This window comes from Falco naumanni, chromosome 2, assembly GCF_017639655.2.
Source record: "Falco naumanni isolate bFalNau1 chromosome 2, bFalNau1.pat, whole genome shotgun sequence".
Taxonomy (NCBI): domain Eukaryota; kingdom Metazoa; phylum Chordata; class Aves; order Falconiformes; family Falconidae; genus Falco; species Falco naumanni.
In genome coordinates, this window is record NC_054055.1 from 21,211,619 (window position 1) to 21,227,320 (window position 15,702).

The 15,702-nt window shown below is 39.1% G+C and overlaps 1 protein-coding gene across 4 annotated transcripts in view; it reads right to left on the bottom strand.

The window, feature by feature from the left end:
- Positions 1–628: 628 nt before the first annotated feature.
- The window catches only part of CUL5 (cullin 5), a 37,088-nt gene continuing 22,014 nt past the window's right edge, over positions 629–15,702 (bottom strand). For all 4 annotated transcript variants that reach the window (XM_040583559.1, XM_040583556.1, XM_040583557.1 and 1 more), the window contains 8 exons: positions 11,014–11,146; positions 10,350–10,481; positions 9,594–9,717; positions 8,670–8,845; positions 8,391–8,552; positions 7,588–7,706; positions 6,147–6,270; positions 629–4,979 (listed from right to left, as the gene is read on the bottom strand). In XM_040583559.1, the coding sequence (XP_040439493.1) occupies positions 4,785–4,979; positions 6,147–6,270; positions 7,588–7,706; positions 8,391–8,552; positions 8,670–8,845; positions 9,594–9,717; positions 10,350–10,481; positions 11,014–11,146 (1,165 nt within the window). In that variant the 3' untranslated portion in view covers positions 629–4,784. The remainder of the gene's footprint in view (positions 4,980–6,146; positions 6,271–7,587; positions 7,707–8,390; positions 8,553–8,669; positions 8,846–9,593; positions 9,718–10,349; positions 10,482–11,013; positions 11,147–15,702) is intronic.

Below are 15,702 nucleotides of genomic sequence, written 5' to 3' on the forward strand. Positions count from 1 at the left end.
CAGGTGGGGGTCGGTCTCTTCTCCCAAGTGACAAGTGACAGGACAAGAGGAAACGGCTGCAAGTTCTGCCAGGGGAGGTTTAGATTGGATATTAGGGAAAAATTTCTTCACAGAAAGGGTGGTGAAGCACTGGAACAGGCTGCCCAGGGAGGTGGTGGAATCACCATCCCTGGAGACATTTAGAAGATGTGTAGATGTGGTGCTTAGGGACGGGGTTTAGTGGTGGATGCCACAGTCCTTGGTTGATGGACTCAAATGATCTTAAAGGTCTTTTCCAACCCAAACAATTCTATGATTCTGTGTTGACATGTAAAGCAAACAGAGAAAGCAAGCCAGCCAAATTCTTGAAGTATCAGAACGAGGCAGGTTAGAGCCTTTCATATTTAAGTCAATGGTTCTACCTAAACCGTGATCACTGTACACTGGTAGCAGTTGATTCAGCTAAGCAACTCCTGTGGTAATTGGCTTATTTCTAGACAACAACTGCACCTGGAAAATTGCTGCTGTGAAAGACTACTACATTTTGCCCTAACAGAGAAAAAACCACAAACTTTGGAAATAATGGGAGCCTGCTGTCAAAGTTTTGCCTGCAAAACCTGCCATTTTGCAAATTGCCATGCACACGGAATAGTCACTCAAAATAGTTATTTATTCCATATAAGTTCTAACCTTTGCATATACCAGAAAACACAAAACACTGATGTTAGCTGGTGCACTTAGAGGAAAAAAAGGAACTGAAATATATGAAGAGATTCACGTTAAAAGGCAAGGACAATCAGAGAAGAAAAGCCATTACAGTAAAAGCACTCCTTCAGGCAACCCACTGTTCCCATATCACTGTGTTTACTGCAGGATCAGGTACTTGAGGGTCCCAACAACCTGGTGACAACAGTAATCTTCAGTGACACTCATTATAAGTAATTTCAGAGACAAATCAACCAAAACATTCAGCAATCTAAGATATTCCAGTAAGTTATGCAGAGACATAACCATTTTTTAAAATGCCATAAACAAAGTCAGGCACGCACAGCCACTGCTGGTGTGTCAGACTTTAACATGTTGAAATTGAAAGACTACAGATCATCTTTAAATAGAATTTGGAAGATTAAATAGCTCTACGTATAACCTTAAGAACTTGAAAAATCCTAACATGAAGAGAACCAGAAAGGTTTTTTGCTTGTTTGTTTTTTCCTAGTACTTTGATCATAACAGACTTTGGGACTTGGAATCAGGCAAATTTCATACAGTGGCATTTTGCAGGAGCAGCACCTGAATTCAACTTAAAACTTTTGCAAGGGAAAACACCAAAATACCTTGCTAAATGAGTAGTCTTTTATATTACATTTTTATTTTGCAAGAAAATAAATTATACAACTTAAAAAATAAAATTCAAAAATTAAGCAGTACATCAAAATAGTTCAGCTGGACTGCCATACAGAAACTACCACCATTCAAAATTGTACAGCATTATTATCTTGGTAGTGGCACACATTCAAAATTGTAAATACCATACGTAGATAGATATTACAACTTGGGAACTCAAGTTTGCTCAACACTCCAGACTACATATAGTGTATATGACAGGAAAGCTTTCATGTATTGTTTATTTCACAAATATGAACTCAAAGAATTAAAAAGATAGCATCCCAGTCATTTAGATGAAAATAGAAAACAGTTTGAGTTTAAGATAGCAAATCTTTCTGTAAAACTATCAAATCTTTTTGCCAATTGTATTTTTAAAATTTGCACTTTACAGAACAATGGTATCCCAACGCAAATAAATGCAACATGTGAACATTCAGAACATTTATATTAAGTTTAAAAAGGTGAAAATGAGAAAGTCACATTGTCTTTTGGAAATGTAATTGCATTACAGTCTCAACAAATGAAAGAGAGATGAGTAAAAATAGAAGCTAGGGACACCAACCGTGGAAAGAGGAAAATGGAAGACTTCAGAATTTAAACTGAGATCCTCATCAAGTTGTTGGGACAGGAAAAGATTTAACAGTATTTCTTAAACCCATTAAGAGTGATTCCCCCCACCCCCCACCTCTTCTACACCAGATTTCATTCCATAGCTATTCACCGTGGCAGTGTGTGTGGCAACATATTTTTCAGATGCAGCACCTCTTTAAGCTAGGTCTTTGGACATATATATTCATAGCTAAAAATTGCAGCCTTAAAAAGTGCGTTGTTGCCATATTGCAAGTGAAGAATAGATTGTTTTCATTTAGATCTGAACTCTACCCTCCCCAAAAGAACAGTTTACCCCAGGTATCTCCCTGTGCCCCAGGTGATACTAGTTTTAAGTGCATATTGGTGAAAGTGACCCGATGAAGGATGCTAAGTGTGATTCTTCATCTTCAACAAATTTGCTGGTGTGAGCCTCAGATTTAATAAAAAACCCGACATCCATTCCCAATAGATATTTAAAGAAAAATGACCATGTCATAGGCACATTACCAATTCTATTTCTGCATCCCAGGTGTTGTGAAATATACAGGTAACATTTACGTTGTATTGTTTTGTATTTATTAGTTGAGGGAACACACAGCTCCTTAGGTTTTAGCGACCTGTTGCTTTCTGCATTCACTCCAGCTTCCTAAAACAGTTGTAGCTAAAATGCAGTCTCTTAACTTCTCTCTCAAATTGAAATCAATGGCTTTAACATCGGCATCACCCCCTTTGCAGCTCTTAGCGCACGACAATTTCACGCCTCCTGTTCTCTGGTTAAGGGTTGAAGCTTTTTATGTCAAAAAGAGTGTGCTCAGACTGTCATGTTTTCCCCCCAATTATCCCAAGTGAGCATTTATTACTCTTAAGTTACAAAGACTGGAAGTCTTGCAGCACAGAGTTTATTAGAATTTTGTTTTCTAATGTTCCAATAGTTTTACTGGTTAACTGCACAGAGCACCACTCAGTTTTGATTCTGAATTGCAATGCCACAGGGCCAACAGAAAAGATGCAATATTTTTAAACAGCATCTACTTTTAAGTATCAATAAAAGCATGTAACATCAGCTGTGGGATTTCAATCAATTTTAATTGGCCAGGTCTTGATTTCACTCCAGCTCTCGTTCACAAAACCCTCACTACCAAAATGTCTTACTCAAGCAGATGTCCAAGTACACGCCATTCCCAGGCAGTCACATTGGCATTTACATTAGTAGAGCATGCAACCTGTTTAAGGGTGCTAACAGCCATTCTTGTAGAGTTTGCTTTTAAATCACTCTTACTGTATACTTTACTGCAATCAAGTGAAAACATAACTCCTCTTACTTACTGGAAGGTTTTCCTTTTTGACTAAAGTTAATTGTATCCTCTTCCCCCTTTCAATCAAAGAAGATGAGACCTTTAGATGTTGTACTTGAACTGGTTAATTTAAAAAAAAAAATTGCACACTTGCAATTTATAGAATAATACTCATACAGGACTGAGTAAAGGATAACTTACCTTTTGTCCCAACACAGGCACTCTGCTCCAGTGATTTCATGTTATCAGTCCAGTACATGCTGGGACATTTCAGAGCAGCAGAGAGGCAGGCAGTGCCAAACGACTACTTCAGATGATTGACAACAGAAGAGGTAATATTAAAAATTTTAAACTCCTGATGTGTATTTGGCACTCTCTCTGCATACACTAAACCAGGTATTTTTCCTTAGTTTTTTACCACTTTCCTTAGAATTGTATTTCCTGCCCTGCCAGTTTCAAAATAAAAAGCAGAGGGTTTGTTTTTCATATAAAGATGTTGACTTCTAAGCAACAAATCAGTTCGATCAGATTAACCTTGTATGTATATATAAAGTTACCAATGAGGAATTAGTACAGGGATCTTCAAGTGTTATTTCCTTTCTGGGGGAGTTGTGCATCAATTACTCTTTAATGCATTCAGATATATGTAGTCAAATAGATGGAATACAAATATTAAATGTACAAGGAAATACACTTAATATTTCTGTTCGGTATAACACACCCACCCATGAAAACTACTTTTAGAGTGACATATCATTCAAGAAAGCTTTACCTTCTCAAAAAGGATTGCAGCAAACCATTTGTCCAAATAAGGTGAAAAATAATGTATATCTACTTGTTTACAGCAAACAATTTAAAAACGATCTCCTGCTTAAGGAAAAATATCACCCATGACTTGGACTTACTTCTATGTCACTTGTGTCAATTATTAAAATCCAGTTACTAGATTGAAGCACTGCTCTAACCAACAGGTTTTAACTGTAACAAATACGTATCAGTTGTGATGCATGTGTTTGTGATGTTATTACATAAAAAGGATCAAAGGTGGACAGTACATTACTCTGTTGATCCAAAACACAAAAGTGAAAGTGCTACTTCTAGTCCTAATTGCATTTTTAAAAAAGAAAACAAGAACAAAAAAAAAAAACCAAACCCAAAACAAAACTAATAGCAGTTCCTCAGTGCATGAATATTTGAGTATTTTTTCCTTGTGCAAGTACTGGTCATCTAAAAACCCAAACCTGTATTCTTCCTGGTGGGTGTAAATCAAATCTACTTTAAAAAGTTCACAACGGGCTCTTCGTGAATGCAAGTTTCCCACAAAACAGCATGCTGTTGAAAGTGTGCAACATGAAGGGAATGCCATCATGCTAGCTGAATGAGATTGGCAAAATATAGTCCTTTGTAAGGTAAGGCAGGGATTTTAATACGTAACGAAAGTCAAAACAAGTCCTTCTGCAGCACAAACTGTTGCAGCTGTCTGTCCAAAGCACCCTTCCATTTATGTTCTCAGCATCCTGCAGAGTCCTCAAATTATGCCATATATATGAAGGTGTTGATATCAGACTCATCTCTTCTGATATATTTGTGCTCTATAAGCCATTCAATTTGCTCTTTTATCATTTTCTTTTGTGGCAAGAACATGTTTTTCAATATTTCTACCAGTTCAGTCTGAAGTTGGGCATTAGTAATTTTCTTCCGCATTTTCATTATTTGGATGATAGCCTCCTGGTAGGGGACAAGAGCGAAAAAAAAAAATAAATTTTTTTGAAATGCCTGGGTGAAGTGAAAAAGTGAACACAGCATTAATACGGAGCTCCTGGTAAAGTAAGACAGCAAGGAAAGCTGTATTTTTCCTTAAAAATCCGATATATGTAGCATTTTTTAGCTTAGGTAGATACTGAACTGCGTTTACAAGGAAGTTTATAAAGGAAAAGAACGAAGCACTAGCAAGATGCAAGCGATATGATACAAGTCCAGTCAAAGAATCTGCAGTACCTAGAGTGTGAATTACTCAATAAAACCTCATGTTCGTTCATTCACTTTCTGAGCAGAAGTCGCCGTTCCAGTGTGACTTGTGAGACACCTTGTGAATACTTCATGAAATGCAAGCTTACCATCACACTGGAACTCACAAGGAGTTCATTTCATAAGTGCCAGGACATTAATCCTCCTGCTGGAAGTATGGCCAAGATGTTAAGTTAGGTGGTACAATTCACAATGTACATGGCCTGGAATCTAAACTGATGGACAGAACAGATGGGATTTTCCATTGTAGGTAATGATCTCTGATGCCTGAAAAAAATCAGTTCTTTTAGATTTTTTTCTAAAGATTTTAGAATCTGCTCAAAAGATTTGACATGAGTACCTGACTGAAGGACAAACGATCACAAAGCAGGAAGCTGCAGTCAGTACATCTAAGGTTTACTTCCAAAATTTCCCTCTAAGAGAAGGCCTCTCAAAAAGTCATACTGCTATTACCTAAGACGTGATCCCGTCTCTGAGATTACTCTTACTCTCTCCACATGGAGCAATCAAAGAGATCTCAAGATCAACAATACTGTTTGTTCACACTGGTGACTCAAGTCAACTTTACCATCTGCTGCTGTCACCCACCACTACACAGATCTCCACTGCTTGCTTAACACCTGCTTTGTCCGCTTTAGAAAGGATGACCTGGTACATCAGAGCAAGAGGCTGATAACTACAAGCGCACAAAGACACATGCAAAATCCGGTATTCACAAAGGATCAAAGCCAAAAAGCAAAAGAAAGTTCCAAAGGGATTCAAAAGCATTAATTTCATACATCAACATCCACGTGTGGACAGCAAGCAGTGATGATAATACAAGAGAAGAAATAGGGTAATTTTACATTCCTCTGGTGGGTTACTTGCCTGGGTTCGTAATATTCTTAGCTGGACTATTCCTTCATTTTCCTCTTCCCGCATTCTCTCCGTGGTAAGTTGCAATCGACCAATCAAATTTATCTTGCCCCTTTTCTGAACTTTAGCGTTTTTTCTGAAAAAGTTGTATTGTATGAAAATAAGCAAAAAAAAATACATTTTCAGTTAAGGAATTCCTGTTAAACAAACGACAGCAGCAAGCAGTACCATCACATATCAGATATTTACAGGCTATTAGCATCGCGGCAGTGAGATAGCTGGCTGACAAATCAAAACTCAATGCCAGTGTCTCCACACAATAACCTGAATACACTGGCACTACAAAAAAAAAACATCCATCAGCTGAAACTGACAGTGTCCAAAGTTGAAAAGTTCCGAATACTATTTTGAAGAATAACATTTCAGAGGAATATACTTCAGTTTAATTATATAAAACTACGGTTCTTTGGAGGAAGTTTTTAAAACAAAGTTCAGGAAATTGGATTAGTTTATATTCCATCAAAAGAACTGTCTGTCTAGCAGAAAAAAAGGACAAAACCCAGCTGTTGCAACAAAGAAAGCTGACAGCATTCTTCAGTGGTCACCCACAAACTTTCTGTAGAGCCCGTCTCTTCTATCATGTCCTCTCATCGTTTCCCAAAGCTCATGATCCTGATGAAAGGAACAAACATCATGGCCCTGGGCAAGAAACTAAGCCCCAGGAAAGCAGATTTGTCACCTCGCTCTCTCCACAGATGCAGGTGTCCAGCTGCTACTGAGAATGAGGCCCAGAATCTGAGATTACTAGCAAGGAGACAGTTCTAATCAGTCATTGGTAGTAGAGAAGCAAAACCCAAAGTAAAAATGCTGAATGTAGTATATACCATTTAGATATTCTCTCTTTACACTATCTTATGCTCTGAAGGATTTCAAAGCACAAGTAAAAGAGCACTGCAGTTCTCACTGAAATAAAAGACATTTCTCTCTGGTGAAAGCCACATCAAAACCCCTGGGGTTTGACAACATGACATATTATTAAGCAGTTTCACTTCCTTTCTGAATTTATCACTCTGCTTTTGAAACTCTGTGTGTAATCAATAAATCACTAGTGTTCTGCTTACATTCTGTTCTTCCTATATGAAATTTCACAGGCTCATTAGTAACCGGAAGATAGCAAAGCCTCCAGTTTTGCACCTTATCCCTAGGTTTTTAAGAAACTTAATTTCACAGAAATCAGAATCACAGAAACATTTGTCTGAAGGGGCTGGTGGAGGTCATCTAGTCCAATCACCTACTTGAAGCATGACTATCACCAAAACTAAGTGAGGATGTGTCAGCAAAGCATGTGTCAAGCTGAATCTTGAAAACTTTCAAGGACAAAGGTTAACTTAAAGTGAATTCCTTTAGTTATGAAATAGTACATTGTTATTTTATTTTTCAAACATCATCTTACATTAAACTGAACTCCTGGTTCACCGAGAAGAGGGTTCCTTCTGTAAAGTCTTTGGGTGAATTGACTTGAGGTTCATACAATAAAACCTGACGTTTCAGCTTTGGAAATGCTACAAGAGACTACAGAGAAAAGGGGAGGGGGGAAGAATGAAAATAAAACACCAGACTTTCTAAATTGAAACAATTACTTTTAAGAATATAGTTTACTGTTGTGCAGACTGTAGCGAGGAAACTGTGTAGCCTTGTTTGGAAGGCAACACAAAGACACTAGTAGAACAAGAGGGGACACACTTTACCAAATCTCCTGAGATGGGTTAGCATAAGTAAAATTATACAAAGTAGTAAAATGCATGAACTGACAACTACGGAAGTGGTGTTAAGACTGATGTACATGACCTCTCTCTTTATTCTTGAGCTAAATAATTGGAAGTCTGATAGAGCAAACACTGAAGTTATTTTTAAGCAACACGTATTTATCAGGTGCCACTGATTTCCTAGAACTAGACCGGTCCCGCTCCATAAACCACAATCCTAACTGTGTGCTTTAGGCAGCACATGGTCAAAAAGATCTGCTGGTTCCAAAAGCTTAAGTTAGATAATATTGGGCGGAGACAATGTGTTAATGTAAAGGCCATGTGTGCTCTGCAGTAGTGCAAGGAGCCAGGATTACAACTGATTAATTAGCAAGAAAGGTGTTCACATTTCAGTTTCAAAGTGTTACCTGACAGTGCTTTAAAAATACTAATCCAGTATTTCAGAGTACCAAAATCAAGAAGAAATCTGTTTCAAGAGAAAGGGAAATACCCATAAAGTCCTCCTAAGTTCTGCATCAGGGAGTTCAGTTGCCAGTTTAAGATTTTCAAAGCTGATCTTCTCTCTGGGTCTTTGGTTCCATGCAAACAGCACAGCTAGCTGAAATGTTGTTACCTCCAAGTCATACTGGCCAACCTCATTCTTAAATGTTATCTGTAAATAGAATGACAGTTTTACTTACAAGCCTTTCTGGATCACAAGCTTTCTTACTATTATAAATACATAGAAAGTACAGTCCTCAGACTGATACACCAAAAACTACACACTTACAATTCCATTGGACATGAGGTGGTGCCAGTGCAGTTTTCTACCACTGTGATTCTTTTTATAAAATTCTTCAACTTCTGGGATGAGATCTTCTAATTCCGTGGGCAGCGAGACAAACACTTTTTCAGAACTTCGGGACCAGGCGCCAGCATTTAAAATTTTAATATTCACAGAGTCAGCTGTAAGACAATATTGGATTATATGAATCTAAAGGCCTAACACAGATAAAACAAAATGCATTTTGTTTCTACTCTAAATATAACTATGGAAGACTTTATTTTCAGAAAGTCGCAGGGTTCTACCTGTCTACTTAAACATCTATGCACCACTGTTTCTGCCAGTAACACTGATTGGAATCTCTGTTTTTCTGGTTTGCCTCTGCAGAGCTCCTTAAGCCCTGATGCAGCTTTATAGCTGATGCCTGTAAGCACTACTCAAGGGTTTTGAGCAGTGGCAGGTCCAAAACAGAATGTACCTCAGCCCCTCTCATCAGCGAAATTTAATCTCTGAAATGTGATTTAAGCTCTTCATAGCCTGCATCCACCTCTCCTGCTGGCAGATAAAGGAGGAGCACAGCATGAAGCATTCATGAAGAATGATGAGGCTATAAAAGAAGGGGGTAGTTCAGGCGTTCACCTGGTTGATACTGATTCAAACTCCTGCTTGGAATTTATCTACAAGAGCAGGGAGTCTATCTACAAGATTGCTCATAGTGAAAACCCACTTATAGAAAATAACTTACAGAATGACATAGCTCCAGTGTCAACTGTAGGAGAAAGCAGAGCCTATACACACTTCCAATCCAGGGGTAGCAGTGCCCTGAGGACTATGTTCAACCTTCAGTTGATATAATTTTTAAGTCAAGATTCAACAGAATAATTTTTCACTAAGAGAAAGGAAAAATAGCAAATCATGTGAAAACAATACCTGGTAAAGCAAGTTTATTATTTTTGTGCATTTCTTTGAAGGCCTGGTTCAAGTCTTCAGACACTTTGATATCCTGGAACATTCTGGCCAGCTTGTTTACATAGTCTGCTGGCATTCCTACTTCCTGTATAAACAAACAGAACGCTGAACTATGACATAGACAATTATGAACAAAAAGCATTATTTTAAAAAGAATAGACTAATAAAATTGAAGAGCATTAAAGTATGCAGGGATCATCACTTTACAGTAACAGTTAATCTGCAATGCAATATAAAGTTTTTTTGCTACTCCTATGATGATTCTTTTAAAGAAACCCAAGTGCTGAAGAACATATGCATGCATTAAGGAATCAATGAATTCTGAGACCTAAAGGAATGTTTAAGGCACACAAATAATATTCTAATCTACGTAACATTTCACAATTAGAACACACCTCAAATCATTTACATACCTAAACAGCAAGTACACTGTATTTTGCTCATTTGCATATGGAATATATGAAGCCTTCAGATAATATGTGAAATATTTTAAAATCTCTCACTACCACTATTAGGATCAACATTTCTCTTAGAAAAGGACTAAACTGTTTTACGTTCACAAAGTATTGCAATTAAATGGAAGCATAAGATGTCCTGAGGGGTCTGCCATTTCAGATAGGACTTGCCTAAGCAAGAAGGATATCCAAGGTCAAGAGTGAGAATGAATACCACAAGCAAGAGGCACAACCAAAGAAAGAAAGATGTCAGGCTACTTACTCTGAGCCATTCCACCATATTCTCCTCGATTTCACTATCAGCTGATATATCTAATATCAGGCGTCTTGTTAAGTGAGCTTTGTGATATCGCATGAAAACATCTTTATTCTGTACATACTTAAGTACTAAAAGCTGTCAAAAAAGTAGATTTTAATATATTTGCATTGTAAATTAAACAAGTCTTTGAATGCTGATCTAATACCACTGTAGACTGTGAAGTAGAAACAGGCTACTTGACATTGCCTGAAGAGCAACTGTGTTAATACTACCACAAGCAGAAGCTATGAACCCTTCATAATATCACACCTCCAATTTCTTCATTTGTCAACCATCAAGAACCTTCTCTTAAATCAGAAAAGACACTGACATTGGTATGTAAAAGTCTCCTGTAATATCTTCTAGTCTAACTTTCGTTACTGTAATACACTACAGTCTGATATGGGCATTAATTTAGCATACTGATTTTGTGAACAGACACAAAGACATGAAACGCTGCATGATTTACAAGATTTAAACACATACGGTTAATGACATAATAAACCCTCTTCCCTATTATTATGCCTTGCATAACCATTTTTGATGATCAAGGCTTGACCCATGTAAGGAAATAAACCAAACAAATTCATTCTTCAGGATAATTGAGAAGTAGAAAACAAAAACATACCACTTCTTTAAGCTTTGCTTCAATTTCTTCAGAGGTTAGTTTTTTGCTTAGTGGTGTTTTTCTTAGCAACATGTCACAGTAATTAGCAAGAAGCTCAGGGCATTTGGATTCAGGCTGTGTTTTCAATCCAACACTATAATAAAAGAAGAACAATGTGTCTTCAAACTGTATAGATTCCTGCAATTCTGGAGTAGTCACAGTGTTAACAAGACAGACCACTCTTCCCTGATCCCCTTGGCAACAATCCTGGTACTTGTTAAACTAATGAAAAATTAGGGATGACTCCCTTTTCTTTTTGAAAGAACAAATACTACCAAACATTTTCAGACAGCTTCTACAGCTTGATCATTCCAACTGCTTTTAATTTTAGAACTCTAACAATGAAGGATTTCCTCAAAACTAGTTTGAAACAACTAAACATTGCATGGCAGCAAGTATTCCAGTAAAGAATTAACAAACGCTGCAGTGAAATTTTTTCACTTATCTTGCCCGTATGCTCTAATGAAAGCCTCAAGAACTTCCTGCACCACATTTTACAGACCGCAAAACTCAACACACCTATTGCAAAGTAACAGGATAAAATTATAACAGGCTTAAAGAATGGACTAACAGCTTGCAGATTAAAGTTGAACAAGAAGATGCTATAGTAGATAAGACTGTGGTTCTTAAAAATGCATGCAAGCACAAGGTTTCAGCTGGGATAGAGCTGATTTTCTTTTTAGTAGCTGGTGCAGTGCTGCGTGTTGGATTTGGTGTGAGAACAATGTTGATAGCACACTGATGTTTTTAGTTATTGCTGGGTGATGTTTATACTAAATCAAAGACTTTTTGTTTTCTTGGGCCCTGCTAGTGAGAGGGCTGGAGGGGCACGGGACATTGGGAGGGGACACAGCCAGGACAGCTGACCCAAGCTGGCCAAAGAGGTATTCCATACCATATGACATCATGCTGAGTGTATAAACTGGGGGAAGAAGGAAGGAAGGGGGGGACATGTGGCATTACGGCGTTTGTCTTCCTGAGTAACCGTTACCCATGATGGAGCCCTGCTCTCCTGGGGATGGCTGAGCACCTGCCCGCCCAGGGAAGTGGGGAATGAATTCCTTGCTTTGCTTGCATGCGCAGCTTTTGCTTTACCTATTAAATTGTTTTTATCTCAAACCTCGAGTTTTACATCCCTTTCCGATTCTCCTCCCCACCCCTCTGGGTGAGGGGAAGTGAGCGGGCATCTGTGTGGTGCTTGGTTGCCGGCCAGGTTTAAACCATGACACCATGTTCTGAACCTGTGTCTAGACTGGTGAATAAACTAGTGCCAAGGACCAATCCTTATTTCTATAGTCAGATGGCACCAACATGATTGCCAGCCTCAAGGGCCCAAAACAAAGGCAGCAAGTAAGACAGCAGGTAAAAGGCTGTGGGGATGCTCAGGAATACAATGTTCTTGCTCATTCTCTCACCTTCTCATCAACTAGTATAGATAGTGCTAAAACTCTTCACACAACTTGCCTTTTTTAATTCATTAAGCAGTTTGCAGGCTAATGTTTTCTGCCCTCCTGAAGACTATTTGGAATAAAACCAGATCACTAGTTTTTCGGTTATTACAAGACAGAACCCTTATTTAATCAATGTGTTCCCAGGTATTTCCAAACAGGAATCTTCAAGATTCTGACAGCAATGAAAGATTACCAAATTCCATATTCTCTAGGCACAAGTTAAGCAGGATGAAGTTCCATTTTACTTAAATCAGGCTGTGTATGTAGACAACTTCAAAAAACTTGGGAAGACGAATGCTGAACAGAAGGCCATCGCCATCACGGTGGTTTCTAAGAAATCACTAGGCAGGCTTAGCTTTAGGAGTGAAACACAGTTTGAATGAGGTATTGATTGGATGCTCCCAGGGGAAATGAAAACATTAGCAGAGACCTAAAAACCCCCTCTACCTCATGTGCATCTATATGAAGTTACAAAGCAGAGATCCATTATTTTGTGAAAGTTCCTCCAATAACATAAAACCGGCAAAACTAAGCCCTGTCCATCAGTCCAAAATCAAACACAGAGTAAGAAACAGAACGCTGAACAGATTATTTATAGCCATCCACCCCTAACTAGAAGTAATTGTAAAAGGAGGTTGGCAGCCCAGCTACATAAGCATTGTTTCCATAGTAAATCAGACTACAAACTATATATAAGTAATTCCAACCACCTAAACACATACAGATTCCTACTCAAGTGGCACATCACATGTTACGTGTTATGTCAATTAACTGACCACCACGTTCTCTTGGCTGAGTTAGCAGAGTGGCCGCTGTAAGGATGTGTGGAGAATTGGTTAGCTGAGCAAGGACATGTTAACATCAGAATGTTGAGTCATCAAGATCTTAAGAAATATCGAAGACAGCTTACGTGAAAGCTAACGGTTCACAAGGACACTCTGTCCTTGTTATCTTTAGGGAAGCTACAACAAGGAACTTGTGGTTAACAAGAATGAGAACTTTTCCTAGAAACAAAGAGCATAGACGCAAGTTAATTTTTTTAGCTAGCCAGCCAATAAGGAGCTTAACTTTTGCAATATGTATGAGCCAATTATAAGTGCTATAAAAGCTGTAACCGTAGTTGAATAAACGAAGTATGCTGATCTCTCATATTGAGCGACTGCTTCTTCCCTCCGTTCCGACAAATGGCAACAAATTGGCGCCCGAACAGGGACTAGGAACGGGGCCAGAGGACATAGGACCGGCGACCCGATAGCGGAGTCCGGACCCGGCGACCCGATAGCGGAGTCCGGGAGCCACGGTCGGCGGAGAAGTTGAGTGCGGTCCTGTAAGCAGCGCAGGAGGCGAAAGGGATATTTTCCCCGCGCCCGGGAGCACCTATAGAGGCTGGCCCGCCTGCTACGCGCCACCGAAGTCTGCAAAGGCTGCAATTGTGCACAAATAGAGGTATGAGCAGACAAGCGGCGTATAATTTGCTCGAATGCTTTTTAGAAAAGCGGAGCATTAAGGGGATAGATCTGAAAAAGGAACTTCCTGACTTATTAAGCTATGGCGTGGTCAGGGGATTTTTAGCAGATCCTAATACAGTTTTTGAGGAAAGCGAATGGCGAAAGCTAGGGGATAAATTATTCGATGCTGTTATAAGTGAGGAAAAAACAGCAAAGAAATTAATGAAACCGTGGCGGACAGTTATAAATACTATCACTATGCATAAAGCTGAACAAAAAGTTGCTGCTGCTGCAGCTGAGAGGCTAGACGGTACGGCTTCTACCAGAGTGCCCTCTGTGCAGCAAGCAAGTGCTACTCCTTCGCCTGACTGCCTTTTGCCCCCTTCCGTGCGCAAGTGTGGTGCTGAAATTGTCAGCAAGGAACCCACGGGACCGGCGTCTGTCGGCAGACGGGAGGCGGGGGGCTGAGCGCGAGGAGCCGCAGCGCATCGACCCCAATCGCGACTCCTGTCACCTTCACGACACCCCCTCCAGGAGACATGACCAACTCTTATCGACAGACACCGTGTTACAACCCGCCACCCAAGGGAGCCTCGGCCTGGACCTGGCAACAGCAGTAGATACAACATTAATTGACAACCGAACACAAAAAAATTGCAACTCGTGTCCGAGGACCTCTGATAATTAATGGACAAAGTTATGGTGCTCTATTATTTGGGCGGTCTTCTGGTAGTTTAAAGGGCTGTTGTGAAGTGTGTTGCTTATAGTAATAATTGTTAGCATTGCACTCGTATGTTTAAGCTGTGCTCTCTTTTGTATTTGAAAATTACTCGAGCGTGTAACTGGCTGTGTGATCACGGCCATGACTCCCTTAAAGATCTTTGTGAAACAAAGTTAGCGTAAGTTAGCTGAAGCAGGCCTTGCAGCTGTGCTGAGGCATGCTGATAAGGAAGCTGAGAAAAGCACTGACCTTGTGCCTAATGTTGTAAATAACTTTGAGGAATTCGCGTAGACAAGAAAAAAAAAAAAAAAAAAAATATATGTAGCTAGCTATCCGCAGAAACCGCAAGTAGAAGGACGTATGAAAATGTAACCCTTTAGAGCTTAGCCAATTAGCAGATGATTTGTAGGCATAAAATTAACTGGAACTGTAGCTCTTTCATTTTTCCTTCCTGGTGGCGCAGCAGCTGCGAATTGGGCTAAAATAAAAACTCTAGCTTGCTGGGCAGTGAAACAATTTAATTCTACAACAGACATTTTATCAGGTCTTGCCACTGATGTTGATAGCTTACGCCACGCAATCTTGCAAAATAGAGCTGCTATAGATTTTTTGCTTTTGGCAAATGGGCATGGATGTCAGGATTTTGAAGGCATGTGTTGCCTAAATCTTTCTGATCATTCACAAAGTATTCATCGACAGTTAGAGGAGTTAAGAAATCGTATGCATCATGTCAAAGAAGGTTCATTAGGCATAGATTCTTGGTTTGCTTCTTTAGGCATAAATGGATGGTTAAGAGACTTGTTAAAACAGGGTTTATCTGTATTGCTGTTTATTGTTTTATTATTGCTTTTGTTACCTTGTATTCTTTCTTGTATCCGAAAATTATTTGAACGTGTTACCCAATCCTTCCTTGTCCAAAAAGAAAACGGGGGAATTGTGGAGAATTGGTTAGCTGAGCAAGGACATGTTAACATCAGAATGTTGAGTCATCAAGATCTTAAGAAATATCGAAGACAGCTTACGTGAAAGC